Source organism: Actinia tenebrosa, unplaced genomic scaffold (genome assembly GCF_029948245.1).
Source record: "Actinia tenebrosa isolate PJP-AT-01 unplaced genomic scaffold, QUT_ActTen_1.0 PGA_scaffold6__47_contigs__length_16458017, whole genome shotgun sequence".
Lineage (NCBI taxonomy): Eukaryota > Metazoa > Cnidaria > Anthozoa > Actiniaria > Actiniidae > Actinia > Actinia tenebrosa.
Window position 1 is genome coordinate 3,612,053 of NW_028292583.1, and position 27,829 is coordinate 3,639,881.

The following is a 27,829-nucleotide window of genomic DNA, read 5'->3' on the forward strand; positions in this document are numbered from 1 at the left end:
ATCGAAACTACACTGAGCATTCTATGCAGATCAACTGGCATACGCAGGCCGACAAACGAATTCTGTTAAAACAAAACGAATTATTGAAAACAAACAAATAAATGAACCACTGAGTGAAAACTCTTTAAATTACAAAAAACTGTCGGAAAAGAAAAGAAATGAGAAGAAATAAGAATGAAAGCTACAATAGAAATGTGATGCTAGTTCACTGACAGCTGCTTAAGCCATTATTTCTTCAAGAGTACCTAGAGTTAAGATGCCATGAGGATTTCCGAACACAGATGTGGATAAAAGTCGACGAAAGTCCTTCTGTTACGTTTTATATTGTATGTATGGTTGCTCGCGTGGGTCGCGATAATAGCTCGGCTTCGCCCAACAGTTTAACCCTCAATTCTAAACAAACCTGACAAATGGTCCCCTGGATTTGAATCAGAAGACGCCTATGAAAGAAACCGCGAATGTACACAATCCATGTCACTGAAATATCTACAAGACTGTATGGTCAGTATTAGATAACACTGCGTGAAGCTTATTGAATATTTCCGAGACAACTAACAGACCAAACCAATTAAAAAGAAATCTTCTTATCAACTATACGACCGGTTATTGCGTTGTATTTATTGCTAGAGCTAAAATGCTTGGTAAAACATAAACAAACAGCGTGTGTTAATATTTACAGCGGTGATCTTTGATCCAGGGTAAGTAACCACTAATAAGCGTACCTGGGAGTCATATTAAAATGATGGGAAATCTTTCATTTGTTTAAGAAATAAGAGCAATAAAAAAATAAATTAGTCGATTCTAGGACAAAATGTTTGTTATGCTATCGCACAAACTACAGCACAATTAGTATCATCGTACAGGAGGGGAAGGAAGCAAACGTATGCGCTACTTCTAACTTATTTGTTTATTTTAAACTACAAAATGTGGGAGAAATTTTGCTTCGTTCCATGTCGCGTCGGGCAACAGAAAACCTTTTTATATTGATAAAACTAGAAGCGCCATCATTTTTAAAAATATAATGACATTTTGTATTATATATCTATACCATTAATACCATTATTATGGTTTAGTTTGAAAAGGGTTACAGAACTGAAAACTAGTAGCATCTTCAATATAATTCTGTGCTAACATTCTTCTGGCCGACAGATTTGGAAAACTTCAGTCCCAAATGAACTACTGTTGGCCGATAAACTGTAAGCTGGTCGTTAGGATTTTGCCTAGTCAAGAATCGACATCCGATTTGGTTATCAAAATGCTTAAATTTAGCCTACGGGATTTGCAGCAGTATCTCAGTGCCTCATAGAGGTCTCGCATGCTGCGCAATTACCGGTGAGAATATAAAATGAAAACACGGCTCAAAACACGGCGAGTTCGACTACGGTTGGTTTAATATCTCTAAGATAGCGTGCACCAACATTTTTAGTCCGAGACATCAATGATAATTAATCTAACCAAAATGGTCAAAGGGTCGCTGAGGTCGAATGGAGTGCGCATCAGACCGTCACCAGATGAATGAGCACTTGAATCTGACGACTACTAGAAAACCCAACACATAGCTAGAATTCTCAGGTGCGTAGTACTCTAATACCCAAGCAATTTGAAAGCTGTTCTTATCAAGAAAATACCAGTACCTTAAAGTTATCAAGATCTTGGAATATTTTATTCGATACTCTCAAAGCATTGGTTGCGTGTTTTGGTCCTGAATCAGAAAGTATAAGTCAATAAAAAGAGTCCCTGCGGTTACGTCCTCAGGCAACGTAACTTTGCAGGGATTTCTCTGGGTAATTCTCATAGCCTCAGGCCGTGATAACCAGGTGCGGTTCAATAGGACTTTGGAATGCACCTTGTTGAAATCTAGAATAGCAGCGATGCCTTTCCAGCGTTGAATGTCCTTTTCAGTCTTGAAGTCAGTTTATCTTGGGTGAGAGAAGATGCTGATATTGGGTGCTAACTGCGACAAAGCGAGGTTAGTTATTCGTATCTTTTGAAGTACTAGGCCGGTCTGTACTAGCACTGAACCGACATATATACATACATAATAAAAAGATCCATTTTATCAGGGCGCGAAAACAGGGTAGATCAGCTACATAGATCTCTCCTCAGCTTAACTTGTTCCTTATCTCGTACATGTCAGTTGTCATTTATTGCCTTGTCTTCTTGCAGATAAACATGACTGTCATAATGAATTTCCCCTGGTTTGCGTATAGATGTAGTCCTTGTGATAACATTTCCACATTTCCCACGGGTTCTGTGGGTTGTGTAATAGGAGAGGGATAGATAGAACTTATCGAATAGACTACTTGCAGCATAGAATACATGCAATCACTTCCTTATATGCCACTTTTGATAAGCGTCCGCCCACTTGATGTCCTTTGATTGACAGATTAAAACCCAGTTAAATGTCACCTTCAAATTGAGCACGTGTCAAGCTAAGGTCACGTTTGATAAGACAGCGGAAATTGATGAAGACCTTATGTCTCCTGAGGCGCGTGAAATATTTTAACAGCGTTGGTTGGTGAACTGTGATCCATATATACAGTTCCTCTCCACGCATTGCACCATGGGAAAACAATTGAGTGTCGTTCTGCGTATCGCGCGGCTAACAAACGAGCAGTGTCTGGCGACTGAGCAAAACTAGTCCCGGCGAGTATCTGTAAAGCCTAACGTTTGCAGTCGACAGTTTGACAGGCTCTTAGCAGAATAATTCATAATGTCACATCAAGAAAACCAGAGCCCAAGTGAAAGCGTAGAAGACAAGAAACAACAAGTTCTATTCGTAAATGATTCTCCAGGAGAAACGGATTTCATTCAAGCTAACAATAGAAAGCGTAAAGCTAAAACCACCAAACCAGCTACGAGCAAGAAAGAGAGGAGACGTACGCAAAATATCAACGCTGCATTTGCTGAACTGAGGAAGCATATCCCCAACGTTCCATCCGACACTAAGTTATCTAAGATCAAAACATTGAAACTTGCTATGAGCTATATTCATCACTTAGAGTTTCAACTAGAAGGGGAGGAGCAAGGCGAACGAGATAATGGGCTCCCAGTGATTGTAGAGGTACGAAGCGAAGCATCCCTTCCAACTACACCAACAGAGGATGTTCAGTTTGATCCCGCCAGAAGTCCTGATTGTTTGAGTTCTTACGAAGAGGTGAGTAGCATTCTACATAACCAAACATGTAAACAGTTAAGAAAGCTTTTAGTTGATTAGCGTTTGCATAACTGCTGCATGAGTGGACAGGATATCCTGCCCAGAGATTCTCACTCATAAAAACCAAGTGACGGCTGTGATTCTTTGATAACCAAAGCCAAGGTGAACGTAGATTTTATCGACCATAGTATTAAGGTTTAATAAACAGTATAGCATACTACAGTGATATGGAACTGGTAACCCCCTTCCTGGCCGAGTACGGTACTCAATCCATCCAAGCTAATGTGTTTTTAATTCACAACATATGTTTGGTTGTTTTTATTGTCACAAGATCCAAACTTTTTGTTTTCATATTAAATCATCAAACAATCAAATGGCTTATTTGTATTCAACATGACACCTTGTCTTTATACTCCTTAGTTAAATGTTTGCTAGTCTTCAGTTTTCTAATATACTACTGTTTTGTGGGTTGTTTCAGTCCGATGATGCCCAGAGGTACTCGCGTCGTAGTTCCCGTACGGGATGGCCCCAACATGTATGGGCCTTAGAACTCGTGCACGGTAAAAAGATCCCGACAGAGAGAAAAGCTCTTCAACAAGTAGCAGGATGATCAGAAAGCTTCTCAAGGGAATGATACCGAGTTTATCAATTGTAAAGAGGAAGAGTGTTGGAGTTTGAGTCCTGCAAACAGTCACCCTCAATATTCCAGCCTGTCATGGATTATTTGGACACTGATAAATATAACTGGATTTGATGCTCCATACTCTTAACTCAAGGAGCTATCACTGACTTTAAGCAGACATTGAACACAGATTTATATCACTCTTTAGTGCCTATCATAATCTTTTACGAGTTCTTTGTTCGATTAACTTTGCTTTATTTAAAGAGCTACAACGCTATCAACACAGGAGGGATACTTTGGTTCCATTTTAGCGCTTTTTAATTTATTATTTTTATCAAAATGAACGTCTTTTTACAAATTCATAGTGCATTTAGTAAACACCAGCATTCGTAGCTGTTTTACCTCTCTAGTATCAGGCCGAGATAAGGCTGACAACGTGTATAGCCTCGGATCTCTTCAAGAAACTTCAACGAGTTGTAAATAGTAGCGAGTAGTGTATATAATGAATTTCTTTTTAATCATTTCAAAATTGTTTGATTCAACGGAATTCTTTACGGATACCAGCTTCAAACATTCAGTATTAGGAGCATCATGACTTGATTAAACTTGATTTGAATCAAAAACTAAAAACTTTTTAATCCTCTCAATTATCAATGTCACTGAAGAATAGTGAGAATATGTTCATGGAAGATTTGGAAAGAATTTATAAATAATATACAATTTAATCCCAACTTTTAGAAACCACAAATATGAGTACCATGTTCAAATGTGGTTTCGAAAACTAAATATAACATACTTTCCATCCTTTGTGAGCAAATAATGTTGAAGGAATTTCTATAAAAGAAAGGAAAACGAAGCTCATCATTTTTACACTGTTCATTACAGTCCATCGCTTATCATATTCACCCAGAGTAATTCTGCCCAGAGTAACTCTGAATCCAATTCTGATGAGCTACCAGTTCAATTACTATCAGTATTCGGACGCTATTAGCACCGGCATTATTTATGCATGTTATAAATAAATCCTGTTTCATTTGTAGCTTTTAGCCATGAGATCCTCGATATAACTTGCTTGGAATCATTGTTCTTAAAAGCGCTTTTGAAATCGTAGGGTAAAGAGTATTTGTTAACAAGAGGTAAATAAATAATACGGGTTTCAATTTTTTTCTACGTCAACCATGATTCATCGCTGATATGTTATATATATATATATTCTTTTTGAACTTGTGAAATACGGAAATTTGACTGGCTATACGTATTTCGAAACATTCATCAACAATTTCTTACACCTAATCAGTCCATTGAGTAAGTGCTGGGAACGCATGTCCATCAGTCTTAGTTGTAGAGATGAGGGCGTTCCCTTTTCCGGCCATCAAACATGTTTTCTTTTATTTGAAAATATGGTTTTAATCGTATCTAGCAGCTGGATGTTCTTTCGGAAACCAACCGCCAATGATAACTAATAAACTGGGCAAAAATATTAACACAAATTGAGTCCTTTTCAATAAGGTTGTTGAAAATTGTAATAAATTTGTTTGACAGGATGTTGTAGTTGATGAAGCATGACTGCTTGGCAAGATACAAAACATTCATTCACAAACAGCTGCAGTTATTATATAAAGTGACGGATACTTGTAGCTTCGACAGTCCATAGCATGAATATATTTCGAACGAATTTCAGGAAATACTATAATCAGTAATTTACTCAAAGAACACACTTTGGGAAGCGCAGGTATGCTTATATCAGACTTTACCCGCCGTAATATTCAATATTGTGTTCAAAGTGTGTTCATTGACTCCCTTCACTGTGGTATATTTCAAAGTAAGCCAGTGATAAATTCTGAATTTGAACAAGCATAGAAAATCAATATTTGAAAGTCACTTGCAAATTCTGCAAATATAAAATTCATATAAGCTAGAAATACAAAGTTGTTTTACATCTCATGAGAACTGTAAACTGTAACTACATTAATGATGGAAACCATCGAAAATACAAAGGAAGTTCCCCTTTTTGTTTAAAACTACAAATAAAAGACAAGAAAAGTCTGAAGTTATTAGTAGTCTTATATATGTGAGTTATAGGGACTACGAATTTTTATTTTTTCCAATTAAGAAAACAAGCTTGAAACAAGCACTGAATATTGGAGTCTGCCTTTCGACCACATACACCGACAGCTTTCACACGAAATAAAAAGTGCTGCAATGACTCTAAATGAAAATAGTTTTTATTACTGCTTAGGAAGCACTAATACTAATCAATCACTACTGTCTTAAGATATTCCCCAGGGACGGAAGCCTATGTTCGACTCTGGGGCTATCAGTGTTGCTTCTATGGTATTTTTTTAATAGTATAGTGAATATAAAAAAGGTTATTTTGGCTTGTTAGATAAGTTTTTGGGCTTTCTATAAATAAATCAAGAAGACTTTGTGGCTAGATTTATCGCACTGACAGTTAATGTCAGTACAGTGGATATTATAACATCATCAAAGGTCTACATTATTGCCATTCTTTGGCCGTACAGGATCTTGCCGGTCTAATGTCAGCTGCAGCCATTTGGAAAATATATCATTTGCTCAGCATTTTAACTACACTAGTTATACTGATGTTTGAAATCTGGAAAGAGAATTAAAAAAAAGACTCGAGTTCTTTTACAAAATTATTTTAAGGTGGCTGCCTACTTTTGGAAAAAAAGATTAAACTTTTTTTTAAAAACTTCGATTTTCCGAATTGAAATTTAATGCTGATTCCAAATCTGGAAAGATTGGGTGTCCCGAGCTTGTTTTCGAGATAATCAGCATTTAATGGAAGCCTACGCGCGAGCAGTATGGAGCAAAAATTGCGCCACCAGAAGTGATTAGAAAAAATTAAGATTCAAAAGATAATAGTTATTTGCAGACTATATGATTGCAAGAATGACGGCTAGTCAATCATTCTACAATAATACGTGGATATTTTTGACGAAAAGACAAAGCGATACATTGATTTGTCATATTTTGTAGTTTCGGTGCTCTTAAAAAAATCTCATAAAGTCGAACAAAAATCCCTACAAAAATCTATTTTTTCATGTGTTAGAATATTTAACTTTTTCTAAGATGTTGATATGACCTAGATTTTTAGGAGTTTATTCAAATAAGCTATTAGAAAATAGAAAGTCCCGTGCAAAATTTGAGGGTTTTACTCTGTCGAATTTCAAAACGCGTATGGTTCTTCAATAAAATCTAGTAGATTTTCAGCGGTTTTTGAGCGCGCGCACATCGGCTAAAATTGAAAGTTCAAAAGTAGGCAGCCACCTTAAGAGAGAGAGGTTAACAGCAAATGAAATCAAAAATAGCAACAACGACAGCAAAAACACAAATTTACCAAAAGACAGTGAGACTTTTTTTCTTCTTTCCTTCTGACCTCAAAATAGTTTTATAAGTGATCATAAATATATGCTTCAATCCAATCATTCACCGTGGTTGGCTATGGCGTTCATACAAAGCAACATGTGAGTTGAGTGTCGTATGTTGTAAATATAGAATGTAGTGGTAGTGCGTGTGGAGGGAACCTCACGGAAGAGCCCCGCATGGGGAGTGATGGTTGTAAAATATAAGTTTGTTATAAGTTATAAGTTTACATCCGTCCCTTTCCGTCTTCCCCATCCCCCATCCATAAATGTGTGACTTGGTACTTAGGGCAAAACATTAAGATTGCGTTTCCTGTGGTAACGTGACTCGTACTGGCTTTATCTTAACTCAAATATTGAAAATTACAAAAACCACTCATGGCTACTTGAATAACGCACGAAGACATCTTTAAAAAACTTTACTAGTGTTTATAAATTAGTGATCCTTATACTACACAACCTGCATTATGTGTGCATGCGTTCAATGCGCCAGTCCGCTATCGTTTTAATACAGTCCCATAGTACTAGTTTCAGGTTTTTTTCCACGCAGAAAGAATGTACACATTTATGTACGAATAACTTCTAAAGTACACATGTACATTGTTTAGTGTTTTGACATTTGAAGTGCATACTTTTGGCAAGAACTCAAACGGTTTGTGCAAACAAAAGTCAATCAAATATTGTCGATAAACAGATAGATAATAGTCTTGGAATACTTGTCAACACTTGCTACTTTTATCAAAATAATGATTGGTAAATAAATGCTAATGGCGTCGTGGGAACTTTTTACAAATATGGCTAACTGAATATTTCATTGAGAGGAGATTGCAAATGAATGATAGTGAATACCGGTTGCCAAAAAAGTCAGTAGAATGAATGACAAAGACATTGCCGCCATGTTAGTTGATGGAACAAAAGGACCCTTGACAACCGTTTGTAAAATCCGACCAAAATGGCGGCTGTGAAAACCAAAACCGCTATAGTCATGGTGCGCGCAAGTATGAGTGTGTGCCGGTGATCACGTGCTTTTCCTATCTTTCCACCAGCAATTCTATCACCAGTGATTCTATAGTGAAATCCGAACTATGTGGACTGAAGTAAAAATTCAAATTTGAACAAATTAGAACCGTCTTTAGTCCAAATAAGTTATTCAGTTCAATAAGCTCTGTTATGACACTGTCATTTAGTTTGGTGGGATCTATTGAGGACATTCTCCTTTGCAAACTAAAAGTTAGTTCAAAAGTCAGAAGGACCGACGCTACAACGGTGATACTATTCTAAAAAGGAGAAAAGAACGGAAAAAAGGTCAAGCTCACGCACTACAACACTACTGAATCTTTCACCAGAATTGCTGCAATAAAGTTGAGGGATAGAGTCAAGAAAGGGGTTATTTCCAAACCTTCACTCTTTCTTTAAGGATTTTTGTGATTCCAGCGAACACAAATTTATTAAGTAAAAAATTATTTTCCTTATTATTCTTGGACCGCTTGTCAAAACCAAAATTTAATTTCTGAAATAACAATTAACGCTGCATAAATTACGAAGGTCCTGACAAATGACTCACTAGCAGTCAAAGAGTTACTGTCAACCAGACACACCAACCGAGATATGATGAGTTAATTCCACAAAAGTCCACTAAAAGACCAAGAAAAAGATACAATAGATTAAAGTTTTGATGGCTATTCTTACACATGCTCTTGAAACTTGAAACTGTTTCACTGTTCAACACTGTCCTCGTGGTCAATAGTGATAAATACCCTGGATGTACAAGTCAGTCCGACGGGCGCCCACTGCCTGTCCATAGGGCGATTAAACTACAACAACAACTTGGTAAATGGCTTGTTTAAGAGCCTCTTTTGTTTTGAAAATGTCCTCGTTTAGGATTCCTGCACAACTATCAAAAGGCAAACACTGTAGGTTAATTAATTTTACAAAACAAAACCAAAAATATTAAGTCCTACGTTGTCTTGCGCAAGAAAACTGTTGGTGTAAGGCTGTAGATGATTACTGAAGGGATGGATGCTGCCATAGATATTATCTTTATCTCTTATTAGCTTATTTCTTTCGTTTAATTGCTCCTTACATAATAATTATGATTAATCATGAGCCTATTTTCTCGCGTTAATTCTATGTACTTAAGCCGTGGGAAAGTTGACCGAAAATGGTTCCCTGGCCAAGGGGATCAAAATAAACAGATCTGTTGACAACATAAAGAGTTTAACAATAGTAAATAACAATTACAAACAGGAAGTCATCCTGTGTCAAAAATCTTACTTCACTATTATGAAATAATTGTTTTGTTAGCACATCTATATTACACAAATAGTCATGACTCACTCACCGGACCGAACTGTCTTTCAACTTACTTATTACTCGCTATCACCACAATCCTAGAGACTGAACCGATACATACAAAGACCAATTCAACTCTCTTATTAAAGTTGAACTCGACGTCTATGAGTTAACCTATTCGAAGTTCAAGTGGTTCTGGAGCACAATTCAATGCACAAACCTCGATACCCCAGCCTAGCTTATATGTTTTCCTCGCAGAAAAAGAAACCCTACACCCTTCAATATCTTTCCGCATTGTTAGGACCACATTCATTTGCATTTCAATCATATTTGCATCTTTGCTTCTAAAACCACAAAAAACGGCCCCTTCTCGGACAAAGAAGCATCTATGGAAGTATTCCATGATGCTTGTTAATACGAGGACCAAATAACTAAAAGGTTCATCTCGCGTTGTGGAATCTTTGAAAATGAAATAATGATTTCTCAAAGCTCTTGGCGATGATGTCTGCTTGAACGTGCTCACGAAAAGTTCAAAAGCAAGCGCCTCTTAGAAAGTAACATTTGTGGAGCTTTCAGTAAAAAAGTGATGGAAGTTGACTTATCTATTTACTCGTTTTGGCGCCTTAAGTCTGAAACTTTGAAATGTAAGTATGGACAGGATCGTTTAAAAAAAAACTCGTAAATATCTTTGGATGATAGTCAGTACCGAAACACATGGACAGTTGTTGAAGGTCGATGCATTAACTCTCATCATCATCGATGAAGTTTTCTAATTCGACCAAAAGAAACAAATTGTTGTTTTGTTTATAAGGGTTGGTATTAAGCATGTGAATTATGGCACTTAAAGGTTTCTGGCAAAGTGGTTACAGTAAGAATGAACTCAACACTGTCTGTACACGTCAGTAGTTGATATTACAGATATTAAAGGCAAGGGTGATAAGAAAAGTCATGGCCTGGCGTCCTTAGACTCATCATCTCTTGTCGACGGTTTCCCAGGAAGCAGATACGTATTACATGACTAGAAAACTGCCATGACCCAGGAATCTCGGCGTCGAGCGTGAAGCAACAGTTCCGCGCACTGCTGTCCCGTATAAACATAAGGCGTGATAATTGATTTGCGATCCATTTAATAAGTGTTAATTGATAGTGGAAGTTACACTGATAAATAACCTACCGGGATGATTTAAACAGCCTGGATTTTTTCACTTTTAAAAACACTATATTTAAGCAGGTTAAGTTTGAAATCCCTCAAGCGATTTTTCCATTTCACTTTTAGGATTGCGATTTTGGATTTTGCTTGTCATAAAACCCACGAGAGGCGGGGTTTCGTCACGTGATCGACAGATGACAATATTTGCCTTTCAGCTGTTTGTTTCCTTGTCCAATCACAGAGCAGAGAGTTTCTGGCGACGACACGACGCTCAGTTAAAAGGTCTCCTTAATTGATTGTTTGCCATGGCTAGAATTCACTTATTACTTGACCGTTTTGCCTTTTACATGCTGGTCAGTTTGTCAGTGAGCGGGCTGGCTGAAACATTACTCCATTGCTCAGCTGTTTGTTACCCGGTCGTGTGGTAACGCTCCACTACTCACAACTACTTACTAGCTCTGGGTTAGATAACCTCGAGTACCAATGTCTTCAGTCACAGCAAAGAGAACTCTATTGAGTACAAAGGCCAAGGCTTTTTCTATCGCCTCACTGGTCGAACAAGGTCAGTAAAGTATTATGAGCTATACTTCCTCTTTAACCTTGCAACCCTCAGATGGTCAATATTAATAATACCAAAAAGTGAAAATACTCTAAGATATGGGCTGATCTGAGTGAACAATGTAATATCTAGTCAAGGTGTATCAAGATGTAGCACCTACATGAGCGGGGTAGATTTGTGCAATTATAGGTCACTAAAGGAAATGCTACTCGTATATCCGCAGGGAACGAAGCTGAGTGCGGACAAGTTGATGACAACATGGTTAAGGAACCCTCTGAAGAAGGCGCCCCGTGCACTTCGTCGAGCAAGAAGCGGAAATTACTCAACTACGAAGCCGTAGAAGAGAAAAGAAAGCCCCAGGCCATCCTAGAGGGAAGAGAGCTATGGGAATGCTTCTATCGCTTGGGCACAGAAATGATTATAACCAAGAGCGGAAGGTATGTGTACCTATCAAGCTATTTAACGGTGTTCTTGGCCGCCAAAGCCACAGCTTAAGTGAGGTCATCTAGAGCCAGCTAGTGGTAATTATGCTTAAATACAAAAGGTGACTGACCTTTGGATAAAATCGTAAGGGGAAAAAAGTGGTTGGAAATGATTTTTTCGTCTGATCAAAAGACCTTTTCCATTTTTCTGTAGAATCGTTTTGTTTACACAAACTTTTGTAGTCATGATGAGGAATGTTTTTATAGGAGATGTCCCGTCGTATCAGTCCTTCATAGTATACTTCATTGTCTTAAATCTGATATTTAGCTTCAAAAGGCTTTTCGCTAAATTTTATTTTATTATCGTGAACCAGTGTCGACAATTCCAAAACACTACAAGTTGCGATCTCTATCTATCTCAACCTGAGCGCTTTTTGTCTGAAGTTTGGGTTTAGATACAAGTGTTGGGTTAGGGACTATCCAGAGAGTATTTGTCGTTTCTGACCACGTTGCGGTTTCTAATCAAGGATCTTATGAAAATCAGGAAACTGTTAGAAAAATAGTTCAAATAAACTAAATAGCTTGAAAAATCTCAGAGTTCGAGCGCTGCGAATAGCTTATATATCGTGGGACAAGGCTTTGTTAACGGATTTGGGAAAGATATGAGAATAAAATGGCTTAAGTCATTCTCACAATTGTTTGAAATTGTATAGGCCTGTGGTTTTTTGGTGATGAAGGCTTTTTCGAAAGCATTGACACATGAGCTATTCATAGTTGAAAACCAGTGAAAACACAAGATCTGCTTCTAGAGTTTCAACTACAGATCCACGTTCTTTCATATTCTTTGAAAACCAAAAGCGCGCCGCACTCTCTTTCATCGCGCTCTCGTGCTTTTCGAACCCTTCTCTTGTTCCAACAAAAACAACTCGTAGGTGATGTTGATAAACAGCGTTGAATCGCTACCTCTAAACGACGCAGTAATTGAACTTTTCAACTCCTTTCTGGCGCGTGCCGAGTTACTAATTTAAATCCTAAAATAGCTGATTATTGAAGGCGAAAGTCTCCCGCCAAGCAAAAGAATAGAACCTGTTTTCAATGCAAAAGAAAAAGAATTTGATTTCTCTGAGATCTTGTTTAACCTTCACAAGAAAATCCTCGCAGCTTGTTTGACAAAAGATCCACTGGTCAAAATTGTTTTTCGCGAACCATTTTCGGCCCATCAAGAAGCGGTGATAAAGGAATAACAGATTTTTCCTATTCATTTCTTAACTTTGCTTTTGATCTAATCAGGGACGAGACAAAGCCAAGACCCAACAAATGTCCTTGTTACCGATTGACCGGCTCTGGTTTCTCAGGGCCTTGTATGTAGTTGTTCTTTTTTTTACAATGCCATGTTTGAAATGCTTCACCGTCTGGAGTTTTTGTTTTGACATCAAGAGCAGACGATGTGTTCGTATCGAAGGAACAATACACAAACTATCTTCAGATTCTTCAGGAAAATCCAATAGTCAATAAGAAAAGAATGGACTAAATTGTCGTCATTTAACCTTCTTTTTCTCGAATAAAGAAACTTAAACGTAAAGTGGAAACAAACGTTTCCATTCAGAACAATAACTCGCCCCAAAACCTTTTCTATGTTTTTTCTTTTATTGTCTTTCTTATCTGTATTTTCAAAGTTATTTTCTGGTCAAACCTATTGGCCGTAAGTTTGCAATACTTGGATTCCGCAGAGATGCTACTTAGACTCTCAGACTCTAATGTTTTGGGCTATTTAACACGTTATGCTCGAAGACAACGACTGATTGGCCAAAAAGTGATGAAGAAATCGAATATCCTAGCATAGTAAAGAAAGAAAACCTTGACAAGGGATAATCCCACAGAGTTCTATTCGATGATTTGGACACTAGAAAAGAGTTTAAAAAGAATTGCTAGCTCACTTTTCGTTTGCGGAGATGTGGTATAGTTAGGGGAAACAACAGATCCTCTAACAAAAAAGAAATTTGAAACCGTGTAAAACGGCCTCTGCCCCGCTTCGAAAAAGGCCTGTCAGTTTAGAAACACATTACCTGCTTAAAACGAGAATTTTCAATTATCTTATAAAAATTTGCTGCTAAATTAAACATTTGAATGTAAAAGGTCTTATAAGTAAATGCCAAAGCCATTTTGGGTAGAAAAGAAAAAGAGAGTGAGAAACGTGTTGAATGTGATATAAAAGTAGTTAATTTGGAAAGTAGTCAATGCTAACTCGTGTCAAGTGTAAATCCACCATAGACTCGGACAGTACGGCAACTTTACCTAGAAAAATAAAGCTGTACTCGAGTATTGAGACTAAGAATTGCGGAGTCCCATTCAGTACTGGTAATCATAGATATCTCAGATCTTTCCCAAGTACTTTCTAACTGAGAGTAATAAAGAACCCGAAACAAAGAATCAGAGTCGGTCACACCTGAAACTGTTCGATTGAGAAGAAAGCCTCTTTCACAACCAAAATCACGAGCAAAAATTCAATGGAAAAAAACACAAATTACTAATCCAAAAAATAAGCTTATTCCAGTCGGTATATCAAATGGTTCCAGGTCACGAAAACAATCTTGAAAATCCAAATTTTGAATGCTTTTAATTTAGTATACGATAGCTTTTAGTTCTAATCAAACCTATCTTCCTGTCTCAAGTACTGCTGGTAAAGACATCGCAAAAGGATTCCGTTTTAAACAATATTTTTGCGGTTTATAGTCTTTAACGTCCACTAAAGACAGGCGCCCGCCACTTCCAGCCCGTATCAAGTGTTTTTCTTTATTTGCATTTTTGTTGATCACCTTTTATACTTTTTCTTTATTTTTTCCACTAGTCCATTTTTCTCGTACCTTACGCTAACCGCAGCGCGTGTACGAACAACAATATACCATCCTTAAATTATATTCCCAGCACGCGCGCTTTTCTAATGTCATTTTTGTTTAATTCCTGGAGAGACAAATTAGTACTGTGAGCGTTCTCTACAATTTTACTCTCGAACTTTTAAGTCTTAAGAATTATTGAGCTTTATTAGCGTAAAATCCTAAATGTAGACAACTTTATTGCTATCATTTTATTAATTTATTGATAAATCCTTCACTTGGTCTGCATTACTTTGTAAAAAGGTTATCCAATTTTACTTTGGCTTTGAACCAATGATTGTAATTGTGTAGACTGATGTCTGTTGGAGGGCTGTCAGAATAAGATGGACTCTTTATAACCTAATTCAGTGTTGTTCGCTTTTATTAATTTCACTTTTAACAAAGAGAGACCATGAAACTCTCAGTCGGCAAGCAAGTCAAGCAAGTCGTGCGCTAATAATCAATGGACATATAATTTACTGACAATCAACTGTTTTTAATACCTCTGAATTAGTACTTTTACGACGCCTTTTGACAAAAATTGGTGGTCATTTACTTATGAAATTATATCTCAGCACAAAAAGTTAGAATTCTAAATATTGCGTGTTATCCTAGCACCACGATTTGAAAAAAAAAAACCAGTGTTTATTCACTGAAGCATTGCTAGCTTAGCACGAAAAGTCAGAAAACTATCATATTTATGCTGTAATGTGACAAAGAATTGTTGGTCTTTCTATGAAGAAGTTGATGTGTTAGCACAGAAAATCAGAAGTCCAATTTAATACCATTCACATATATAAGGAAGATGTCCCTATTGTTTCTAAGATTGTCCCCTGAACAAAGACGCCAAAATACTTATCTATATTATACTCGACTCCCTAGCACTGCATTGAAAAATTGCCTTGGACTAAAAACATGATTCTATGAGTCATTCTATGATGAAGGCTTTAGCAAAAGAAATTGGAATAGTATCACACGCGATATTTCAAAAGACTGTGGTCAGGTAATGGTTGTTGGCACCATATACCACTGAAGCTAACTGAGACATTCTTAGCATACTTTACAAAAATAGAAGGAAGTTCATGTATCGATAATGGAGGGATAAATTCCACCATTATAGGCTATCATTACACTAAATATATTATTTATTTATGGCACCATTCTTAACTTCTACCAGCCATTTGTGGTCTACATTTCAATGCTAGCGATATTGGTAAAGAAAGTATTCAGTAGTAGTTTCTATGTCCTACGTGTAGCTTAGGTGTCCTTCCACCTCAGCGCCTTTCCCCCTTTTTTGACCCTTTTTTCCTTTGTGCAAGTTAAGTACCATTGATGGTTACGCCCACTGAGAAGACGGTGCTGTTTATGACCTGTTATTGCTCAGGTAGTAAAAATGCTCTAACGATACTATGGAGTTGGAAATTTTAATCACAGGCGTTTTGATCAAGGCATGACCTACTTGCGGTTAAGATGCTGAGCAAGTGAAGAGTTTCAAATTTTAGCCTTTTTTTTTTTTTTTTTTCTCAGCTTTTCAGAGGTTCATTCGTGACTGGACTTAGCAGAGGAAGTTTTGTATTAATTTCATTAGTAATTTGTCAAACGACTCTAAGTAAACTGACTTGAGTCAATTGTGGACTCATGCAAATTGAAGCACTTCATAAAACATATCCCACCAGTTATGAAAACATTATACGTTACTGACGATAAAACCAATCAGTAATTGCATTCATGAAATGCATTTTAGAAAACTGGTCCACTAATGCAATAGTCAACCTGAACTCTTAATTGATTGCCGCGCATTTCTTTGAGTCTGGTAATTGCCTGTGATAGAAAGTGAAAAACTCTAAATGATAGGAATAAAGGTTGGCAATTAGCCTCGGCTAGAGTGCATTAAAAACGATACTCATACATCTTTCATCTTCAAAAATAACCCTATAACATAATTGTTTTGGCGGAAGAAATTAGTAGACAAATTGAAAATATGGCTTCATTGTCGTAAGGCTGGTATATTAGCTAAGTGAAATACCAAGAGAAAGTGGGCTTTTCAAGTTGAAGGTTACTTTGGGCCTCTTCGGCTATTATTGTAAGGGGTTGTCGTGAGGTTCAGATAAATACCACAGTAAAGTGATATGGTTGAAATCCTAAATCATGGGTGATGATTTTCAAGTAAAATTCCGTGGTCAGTTTTGGTGGCTATTATACAGCAATTAGTTTTAGTAATTATTTTCTCAACAAAGTAGAAAAATCTACAGGAAAAGCGGAGATGATGATGATTAATACCAATTGTCAAAAGAGCACGAAGTGAGAACCACGCAGCTTAAAGAAAACCCAAAAAAATCTACGATGTAAAATACTGAAAAGTTTGGTTGGGCTCGCTAGACTCTGTAACCTTAAAATAAGACAGTTTTGTCTAATGTCCCCTCCTTTTAACGGTTATTTTACAATTTCGCAATATTCAATAGGAATAAAAATTGTAGAAGATTTATTTGGTGAACTATTCGAAAGTAGCTAGAAAGATACATTTTTCTGCGCGTGCGCATTACGGTATCGTGTGGTCTTGGATCTTCTTACGCACGTTGACTCACTACAATGATGTGACGTAACTGATAATAGCGAAAAGCGTTTGTTAACGTTTGTTAGCGCACTAAGCCCTATAAGTGCTGTCACAGTTCATCGGCTTTTGAGAGGCTGTTCGTCGATTCTCTGACAAGTAGAGGAGGCCAAACAGGAAGGGTGCCTTATTAGAAGCATTACTTAATGGCCGATTTAAGTACGTCAGGAAAGTCAGCTTACGGATTATGTGTCAAAGAACAGAATAGTGCATTTCAATAGGTATCAAGATTAATGTTATCCTAAGCTAGAGTTTGTTTTAAACGCCAAGGCGAATCGGGTATAAATGGTGTCAGAACTGAGTTATTTTGGTTTTGTTGACAAGTACCATCACTACCACCCTACTTATGAAGCGAGAGACGGGAAGAAACAGCCAATGATAACGGAATAAATCCCGCATCAATAACACTATAGCTAGGGGGCCTTATTGCACGATGAAAAAAGAGAGAGAAAAAAATAGAACATTCAATATTAGTGTTCTCGAACGAAGGCGAGCCGTAAGTCTAAATCTGTTTCATACCAAAAGAAAAAAAATCGCTCAGAAATAAATCAACAATTAGATTTGGCACCATTAGACGTCCAGTTAAAAATCCATTTCCATGCTCTCACAGAACACAGATAAAACCAACTACCTAATTGTAGTGGTGTACATAATAGTGATATTATTACTTTATTGACGGCTATCAACCAATAAAGATCTAGCGATAAAGATAAGTGTACATATTCTAATCATTCCATAATCTTAATACTGACCTTGCTTCCTATTAAGAGAAATACGACCATTTGAGATAAAGACCACATCAGACAAAAAAATACTCAAAAATAAAATCAAAGACTTACTTAGTTATATTGCCTTCATCGATTTTTTTCTGAGGATGCTCTCTTCGCTGGCTCGCTCTATTGCCATCTTTTCGTGGGGTTCCATTTTCTTTTTTTTCTTCTTTTTTTTTTTTTCCACTGTTTTTATTTCTTTTTTCATCATTGGACCTTAAATTGAGAAATTTTTAAAAATCATGTCTTTTCTAAAGAGTTTTTGATGCATCTATTTTCTTTACTAGGTTTTATTTTGAACCAAAAATTATGTCCCAAAATATTTGATAACGATGATAATAATTTATTTAGCGCCCTTCCTATAAGGATATAATTCAGAGATCCTACGACCTGTTTTTTGTCAGACTCTCTCTCTCTCTCTCTCTCTCTCTCTCTCTCTCTCTCTCTCTCTCTCTCTCTCTCTCTCTCTCTCTCTCTCTCTCTCTCTCTCTCTCTCTCTCTCTCTCTCTCTCTCTCTTTCTCTCTCTCTTTCTTCCGCCTTTTTTTACTCTCACCATCATTAAAAACTAACATTATGTTATTGACCCCTCCCGAACCAACACAAGTCATCACCTGGCCAACCAAACCGTAGCTAATCTACCCCTAACTAGCAGTCTTCCTAATATAATTCAGGGCTAATTTAAGATGTTTGTTTTAAAATGGTCTATGACTTAAGAATCGTGTAGTCTATTCTTTTAAGAGTTCTTTTATCAGAAAAGAAGAGGAGGATTGCGTAAATAGAATTAAGTAATTTCATGTGCTGATCAAAGAAACCGATAATTGTACATCCATTAGCCTATTTACCTTGCTTTCTTATTTATCCTTATTTTCATTTATTTATTTATTTATTTATTTGCTAATCCATTCGATAATCTTTTTTTTTTTTTCAAGCTGTTTCTAGTTTTTATTTTATAATTTTTATCTCCTTATCCTACATTTTTCTTTGTCTTTTTTCCTGCTTCTTAATTTCCTTTTTCTTTATTCTTTTTTATTCCTTTTTATTCTTTTTATTATTCTCATAAGTTTTTTCATTCTCCCTCTCGTTCTTTCCTTTCGTCTTTCTCTTTTCTTTTCTCCTTTCTTTCTTTCTTTCTTTCTTTCTTTCTTTCTTTCTTTCTTTCTTTCTTTCTTTCTTTCTTTCTTTCTTTCTTTCTTTCTTTCTTTCTTTCTTTCTTTTTCTTTCTTTCTTTTCCTTTGGCATCTCTTTTAAGCCATCTTTGATTGCACTTTCTCTATCTTACACACACACGCACGCATTACTAGGACTGGTGTAAGCTCGCTGTATGGATGTTTGTTGATCGAGTAGATCTGTTATCTGAAAACACTCGGAATCGACTCAATTTATCCGGACTGGAAAGAACAGCCTTCCGAGCTGCACAAACAATAGAAATGCACCTCACTCCAACAGAAATAAATTCACAGATAAGAAAAGACAAAGTCACGGAACTGAGCTCCGATAAACCTGTAAAATAAAGCAATTATAAAGTTGGAGTACTAAATGGTGTAAACCAATACATTTCATCGTTTGAGAACCTTTCTACGAGTTGAAATACCAAACGACAGATTGCTTGTCAATACCGAAATAGCTTAGTAAACAATGGGTTCTCGAACTAGCAGAATACAATAAAGAAAACACATGCACCAAGAAGAAAAAATTCAGAATATCGGACTGCACTTAAGAGTCAAATCATAAAACAAAGAATAGGTTTCTAGAATCGTGTAATGAAAGTTAGTTCAAATAAACTGTTTCTTGACAATGTCGAAAGTCAAGATTAGGAAGTCAATTTGATTGACGCTAAGGCTCAATACTATTAATAATATCACGAAATCTTAGTATTGAATGAATCGGTTCAAAATGGACAAATATTTATACATGTCCATCAAGATAATATCATGGTCAGTCTGATGGCAGTGAGGAGTCTTTTTCCTCCATTCAAATCATTTGATATGTTTGTGTATGTTTGTTTTATGCAGGCGCATGTTCCCGCCCTTGAGGGTGTCATTTACTGGGTTAGACCCCAATCAGACATACGCTGTCGTGCTGGATGTCGTGCCTTTGGACAACAAGCGTCATCGCTACTCCTATACCGACTCTGCTTGGTTCGTGGCGGGCGAAGCTGACCCCACCCCACCACGGAGAGTATACACACATCCTGAGTCCCCCTTCACTGGGGAGGAATTAGCAAGACAGGTGTTGTCGTTTGAGAGAGTAAAACTTACTAACAACCCTAAAGACTCGAACGGAAATGTAAGTAGTTAGTTGGCTTTTTGTCACATCTTAAAATACTGTTGTGTTTTGGGCGAGTAGCAAAGAAAAGAGAACTGAAGACAAGACCATCAACCAATCACGACAAAGGAAAATCTAGCTAATACATTTTCACACCTTTTCACACACCGAAAAGTTGAACAGAAAAAGAAGCCTTATGGGTTTAGGAATTGCTTGTTCTTCATTTCTTTTCTTCTTTTGAGATTTCAAATTTTGACTAAGCCGAACCCCTTGGGTCTACGGGGGACTCTCACCACGCGGCAAAATACTATGTCATGCTAGCTTTAAGAGAAGCGAGAATAGTCATTCTTCTGACACCAAATTGAATCACATCTTGGGAGGATTTGCCTTACGACAATTGGGGTTCCTGTGTCGGGATATTCGGATATATATAATCTAGTTAGCGAAGATCTTAGAGACGCTTGTACATCTGTCAATTGAACTGATAGCTAAAAAGGCCATTTCTGAATCACAAAGGAAAGTTTAATAACACCTGAAAGGCCAATTTAATCTTCTTAAACATGATATGGTTTTGGTTCAATCCACTACGAAACCTTCCACACTTTGTGGTTTTACTTGTATAGAAATCTGACACTTTTCCTTTCATCGCATTCTCAAAACAGGTGTTTTTGTTCTTTTTTCTTGAAAAATATTTCGATAGAAATTTTTCATTTTTAAAAATGGGCGTAAAATGCAATAAAAACTGTCATTATTTTGGGACATTAATTCTTGTTGCTATGTCTGGTTTGGGTTGTTAAAAGCCGCGGTAGAGATGCTTTTAGTTGCATAGTGAGCAAGAAAGGGGAGGGAATGTAACACGATCTGCGAACATCTTACACGTGCGACAGGGTTTTAAAGCTATTTTATCCTCTAAAAAGGTCCTAATATTCAAACGGAAAAGCCTATAACTCGTTAGACAAACTAAAGTGTTAACAAACATCATGTTCTGATGATATCTCCAAGCATTAGACGGAGCTGTAAAACTTTTAATAGCCCATCATAAATCTTGAATACTAACTACTTTGATCTCAGCACATCCCTCTTGCCAAAGCTGAAAGGATTTGGGTTAGAAATCAGCCATTGAATGGCAAAAACGCCATTGATTTTCATTCAAATTTGTTCCGTGACTTTGTTATCATAGATGTTAGTTTGCGTCTCGTATGGTTCTGATTTAATTACTACACTATTTGTTTTTGGACTAGCAGTAGGAAGGCAAAAGTCTTCCATAAAGCAATCAATACAGATTACTGTCAAGGCTTTCGCGCCACGTTAGATTTTCCCGCCATTTGTGTACAAACCCAGCTATCATTTCTGTCGCGTCCGCCAAACTCACCTTGGAAACCTCACGCAAAGTTAAAAGGAAACAAAAAACAATAAAAAGCCAAAAAAGTGTTGCCAGTTTATTGGGCAATAAATATTGTAAACCGTGTCATCCAAGTAAAGTGTTTCGATAGAGTTTTTGTCTATAAAATATGCTATGACAAATTAGTATCGCTTCTCAAATCCATCAACCAATACTGAATAAAACGAACAAATAAAACAAAACAAACCCCCACAAATATGTAAATGTGTCAGATACGTTTTTCATAAAAAGGTTATCTGCAATTTCCTTTTCGGGTATGTTTAGGGATGCTTAGAAGAAAAGGACCTTGGCAAAAGCATTGCCCATTATTGAGGGCGAAAGATTCTTATGTATTTATTTAATTAGCCGGCTCTTAAAACCGTCAAAATCGTTCTGTCAAACAGGTACCTAAAGCCTTTGAACCACGGCTTAGCTTAGCTTACATATATTAGATATATATGTATATATGTCACTGGCGCTACCTATATAATATACCCATTTGATCATTTCTCTCTAAGGTGTAAGAAAAGAAAAAGTCAGCATAAATCACATAGAAATCAACCCAGTTTTATTCAAGATTTCCATCAATATTTTAGTAGCTAAGGCTGGTTCTTTAAGACATTTCTAGATCTATCCAAGTCAAAGAATTTATCAAACGTAGCCTAAGGACTAAGAATCGGTGTAATTTTTTATTTTTATTCTTAATAACGGAAGTTTGAATCGACGTATATTCAATCTTTGTTGTGGAATAAAAATGCGTTGTGTTAAAAAAATGAAAAATAAAAATGCGAGTTTTTACGGTAAAAAGGACGATGAAATTTGAAAACTCCAAAATCACATCTTTCTGAGCCTAAAATCAGGTGGTACGAAGCGATTGTGTCTGTAAAAAATGCTCTAATTGAAAGATATCAGTGAAAGAAAATAGATTTGCTTCTAGAACATAAAGCCATTGTTCGATAAAACAACGAGTTCCACTATACAAGTATCAACTTTCAGGAAAAACCCATTTAGTGCTACATTCAGAGAAAATCATTTAAAGCAGTTTTGATTAAAATGCTTTTTCTTCACAATTCGAGCTTAATTTTAACGACCATCATTTACTTCCAGTTTAAATTTCTCTTTTTCAGCTTGTGTGGGCTTTTTCAATACTGGAGATTTCCAGTCCTCACGCAAGAGAAAGACAGTGAACAGATTGTTAGCACGGTTTCGAGCATATTTTGTTCAAAGTATGACAACCAAAGCGAATCGGTTTTAAGTCTGTTTTGATTCAAATACTTTGATAAGTTGTTCGTCGTATTTTCAATCAGGCAGGCATTTTCTCGATATTACTGAATTGATTCATGTTTTTTTATACTCCATCGGCGGTTCTACCAAGACCACATATATAGAATACATGTTTCAGTGTTTTTTTGACGTATCTTGAACTAATCAAGACTGAAGCATCTGATAAGAAGTACCTTTGGAAGTACCAATGCCGTAACAACAATGTTTAAAGCGCTTATTATAGCAATCTGTATACGAAACGTCCTTATCTTTGTTCGTTCCTTGCTTTTTTATCTACAGTTTTCTTTGTCGTTAAATTTCTGTTCCTTTCGTTCTTCACTTTTTGCTTTTTTTATCTTGTCTACAATATCTACATCATCTACATCAAAGTTTCCTCTTTAATGCTCTCTTTTCTCGGCTTTTTAAAACTGATATTACCTATTTATTTATAATCTGGGAAAACTTCAATAGATTCCGAGTTTTATCATGTTTCCTTAGAGATAAATAAGGAAAAACAGAAGCGACAAAGTTAGAAAACGTTCAACATTACATTTCAGTAACAAAACATTCAAAAGCAACATTATTCTTTGAACAGGAAGATTTCAAAATAACTGCGCGAAAAAAATGAATTAGTTTTAAAAATATAAATACATTTTCAGTCGAGTCAGCGCAGTGTTTCTCAGGCCGACAGGAGGGGTTTTCGTAAACTGATCATGAATTTCTTTATTCTGCTTTGTTTTGCTCTGCTCTGCTTTGCTCTCTGTTCTGACTCACGTTTCTTATACTATCCTTTCTTTCCTTTCCTTTCTTTTCCTTTCCTTTCCTTTCCTTTCCTTTCCTTTCCTTTCCTTTCCTTTCCTTTCCTTTCCTTTCCTTTCCTTTCCTTTCCTTTCCTTTCCTTTCCATTTCATTCTGCTCTGTTTGGCACCGCTTTACTTTGTTTTCTCTCTACTTTTGGTATTTTTTACAATCTCTTCGCTGTTTTTTCTTTATTCGTGTTATGGTGCATACCAGCGTGTTATGGTGCATGCCAGGTCCCGATGAACGCATTTCCTCAGGCTATTCAAAGTTTTCCTCAGTAAGAGTGAGTTTAGATGTCAGCCGTAAATCTTAAGTGCCAAGACACTTTGCGCAAAGAAAGTTCGTTAGCTACCATAGCTCCTAGAACCAAGTTCCGCAATATGAAACGTCAGTCATTTAGAACATTGATGTCCAAGAAAATTAGACAACTAATTTGTATTTGTCTGGGTCGTTGAATGAATCTTGGTGATATACATAGACGACTAAACGTGGCTAAAAAGAAAACAGGCGAACGAGCATGTCCATAAGTTCATCATTTAATTGATGAATAATTAAATGAATCGAACTGAAGGAAAGAATTTGAAAAAAAGAATGGATGGATGGATGAATAGATGAATAAGAATAAATACACAAAACAAAAAATGAAGAGAAAGGTGAAAGAAAGAATGCATGGATGAACAAATAAATACATGGATGAATAAATGAATAAGAATAAATAAACAAAACAAAAAATGAAGAGAAAGGTGAAAGAAAGAATGCATGGATGAACAAATAAATACATGGATGAATAAATGAATAAGAATAAATAAACAAAACAAAAAATGAAGAGAAAGGTGAAAGAAAGAATGCATGGATGAACAAATAAATACATGGATGAATAAATGAATAAGAATAAATAAACAAAACAAAAAATGAAGAGAAAAGTGAAAGAAAGAATGCATGGATGAACAAATAAATACATGGATGGATGGACGAATAAATGAACAAGAAAAAATAAATGAAGAGAAGGAAAGTGAAAGAAAGAAAATAAATAAATACATGGATAGATGGACGAATAAAGGAATAAGAAAAAATAAATGAAAAGAAGGAAAGTGAAAGAAAGAATGCATGATTGAACAAATAAATACAAATCAAATGAACAGACAAAGAAAGAAAACAAATGGATGATGGGCGGATGGATGAGTGTGTGGGTGGGTGTATGGGTGGGTGGGTGGATGGATGGATGTGTAAGAATATTAACTGTTGATAATCTTGTCATTTTAGATAATCCTCAACTCAATGCACAAGTACCAGCCACGTGTACACCTCATTAAGAACCCGTCCGAAGATGAACAAGATTTAGACAAGTCTGATTCCTTTATATTCCCAGAGACAGCGTTCATGGCAGTAACAGCCTATCAGAACCACTTGGTATGTTTAATCTTACTTTTGAACTGATCTATAGAGTGATTTGTGTTGTCCAGCTCAAAGTAGATGAACACAACATCCAATCCCATTATCAGTGAAGAAAACTGCCAGAACATGGTTTACAACTTGTTTTTAATTTTGGGCACCGCGGAAGTCGTTCTATCGTGCAGTTCCAATACTGTACAACATCTAATGCTACTAGTAAGAAAATTGCCAGTAAAAATATTCACGAAATGCTTTTTATTTTGGACCCCACGGAAATCGTTTTTTTTTTTAATGCCAATGACGTAATACTCTAATAGTTATTGGTCCAATGGATGGCCCATCAATAAAGTTGATAATCGTGTGTCCAACACGGTCCCCACATCAAAAGGCGCGTATTTGTACTAGCATTAGGAAGATCAACACTTAAAAAACCTTGAGCCATAAAATCAATAATTAATTTCTATAGTGGAACCTTGATGATCAAAATGATAATGATTATCGATGAAAACAACTAGAAATGTTCATTTATCTAACAAATAATCCTGTTTTTAACTAGATCACACGATTAAAGATTTATAGCAATCCATTTGCTAAAGGATTCCGCGACACGACAAGGCTCCTACCAAGCTTTGAAGAGTGAGTCTTGAAATAGTCTTCAAAATAGACGATCATGCATAGGCAGCCATGCTGGATGATCAAACCAGATCTATTTGTTTACTGAGAAAGAAATTGATTTTTGTTTTCTAATAAAAAAAAATATTTCATTCTCTGTTCATGACCGTCAACATGGATGCTATCACGCGATCAGTCAAAAACTCTATTCAATTGTTTCTCGAAGAATCGATGTTATATCATTGAACAAATTTTTAAACCTCTTGGCTGGGATAACCTGCCCATTCCGAACCTAGGTGCGAAATGTGCATTGTTGTCAAAACTAACAAATATCCTTGTCAGTTTTATCATTGAAATATTTTGTACCAACAATGAAAAAATGCCATATATGGAATTCTTTTGTTTGACTCTCCATTTATGATCCCTGGTCCTCTATCCAGCTATGTGTTTATTAATATAGTAAATCTATTCTGCAGGGATGGATATGTTATTCAAAGTGATGACTTCAGTAGGTGCTGTGATATGAGAGAGAGTATGTGTTGTCATCTCTCGGGACAACTAAGTTGTTACCCACATGACACGCGAGATACCACAGGTAAGCCATTATTACATATATGTACAACTATTTGTACAGCAGCTGCAATAGAGTTGTTGCACCATAACGTGACAACAGCCATGTTAGATGGCAGGAACAATACAATCTTTTTAACATAAGAAAGAATTCAATTTCAAAGAGCAGAGAGATCTCATCGTTCTGCCATCCAACCACAGGCAGCCCAAGCTGTATTATGGGCGTGGGACCGTGATAGCGGCAACCTCTATCTGGGTGTGTGGATAGGGGTACCCGATTGTCAGTTTCCTATTAATTTTTCGGCCGAATATCAGTTAACTGTAATAATTTTAAGAGCGCTAGCCATAATATTAAACAAAATAATGAAATATTTGTCAATTAACTTCTATCATTATTTTTGACCAACTGTCATATAACTACTAACCCTCTTCTATAGCTAACAGTTCTTAATCTACAGACCTACTAAGTGCCTTCCCTTTTATCAATTTTTTTCATTCCAGATCATCGCATTTTTTCATCTCAAGATACTAGATGGGCTTGCACGGATGATTGTTGTCACGGAGCAGAGTATCCATGGAGACCAGCCCATGGTTACGCGCGCTCTGTTGATTTTTATTCAAGTGATGGACCTCCGTGCGCGCTAATGAACTGTTCTAGTGCTTTAGCAGAAGAAAGGTTACGAGATTACTGAGGGGAACTGGGGCGGGTAATTTATTTAAATGAAAACTTATGACGCAAGATGTTAGTAAATATTAATGGAGCGGTCATTGCTTTGAGGAGGAGATCTAGGACGATTAATCTGAGTTAACACATTAAAATCTCTCCCGACATCTCCGTCAATCTAGCAATAACTCCCTCCCCTCACCCCCAAAAAACTTAGTTATCGAAGAGAAAAGAAAAGACGATTTACCAATAACTTACTGCTAAATGATTCCGAACTCCAATTAAATCGCAAAGTAATTCTCGTTCCCTACCCCACAACGCAAAGTAGTGACCTGTCCTTTATAAGTTATATATAGATATAAAACATATAGCCATTTAAATTGTCAAAGTGTGGGAATTAGTGAAAAATCCACTGAAGCCATCAGTGAAAATTCTTGCTACTTTTACTGGATAATTATATTTGAATGATTTATCAGTAGCGAACGATGACTTATTTGCTGCTGTCAAATGGCAGAGGCAACAGACTGATTGCTTGGTACTGGTTAGGCATGATATTTTGCGAGAATCCCAGTTAAATATTGTTTTATCATCCGACATTGATTTGTTTTCCTTAGAAATATTTGAACCGCGATGTTAAGATGAATAAATGGTTGTTAAGACAACTAAGGCACATGCTTAAACTTTCATGTCAAACAACCCAACACGAGTGTTCTGTAGTGCGCATGCTCGTCAAACAGTCAAACAGGACTTTTGTAAACTGCGCATGTTCAAACCAATACCTGCGCGCAATACGCATGCGTAATAGTTTTCTGTCGAATGATAAAACTAGGTATCTTCGTAAGAGACTTGCAAGTCGGGGGTAGGTTCGGGAGGATTAACTCGTGTAAATCTGGAAACTCCCCCGACTATATGACTCCTGTCTTGTAAATCACCTACACAGGAAACCCACTCGAAGGCATAGATCTTCTTAGCGTGACTTGCTCGCAGCTTATCAAGATCATTCGGTACTAGTTATACTAATAAATCATGATAAACCTA

General features: G+C 36.5%; 2 protein-coding genes across 3 annotated transcripts; both read left to right on the forward strand.

Moving 5' to 3' along the window:
• The first annotated feature begins 57 nt into the window (after positions 1-57).
• LOC116287496 (T-box transcription factor TBX20) lies at positions 58-27,829 on the forward strand. Of its 2 annotated transcripts, none has more exons than XM_031694181.1 (8): positions 58-698; positions 10,734-11,169; positions 11,390-11,603; positions 19,856-20,129; positions 24,817-24,963; positions 25,502-25,581; positions 26,034-26,152; positions 26,629-27,829. In XM_031694181.1, the coding sequence occupies exons 2-8, from the start codon at positions 11,091-11,093 to the stop codon at positions 26,817-26,819; spliced, it is 1,104 nt and encodes a 367-aa protein (XP_031550041.1). In that variant the 5' UTR covers positions 58-698; positions 10,734-11,090; the 3' UTR covers positions 26,820-27,829. The 2 variants fall into 2 exon arrangements, with proteins under 2 accessions (XP_031550041.1, XP_031550040.1); XM_031694180.2 differs by lacking the exon at positions 58-698 and adding an exon at positions 9,814-10,101.
• On the forward strand, positions 1,190-5,825 carry LOC116287498 (heart- and neural crest derivatives-expressed protein 2). The gene is made up of 2 exons (XM_031694183.2): positions 1,190-3,157; positions 3,636-5,825. The coding sequence occupies exons 1-2, from the start codon at positions 2,714-2,716 to the stop codon at positions 3,765-3,767; spliced, it is 576 nt and encodes a 191-aa protein (XP_031550043.1). The 5' UTR covers positions 1,190-2,713; the 3' UTR covers positions 3,768-5,825.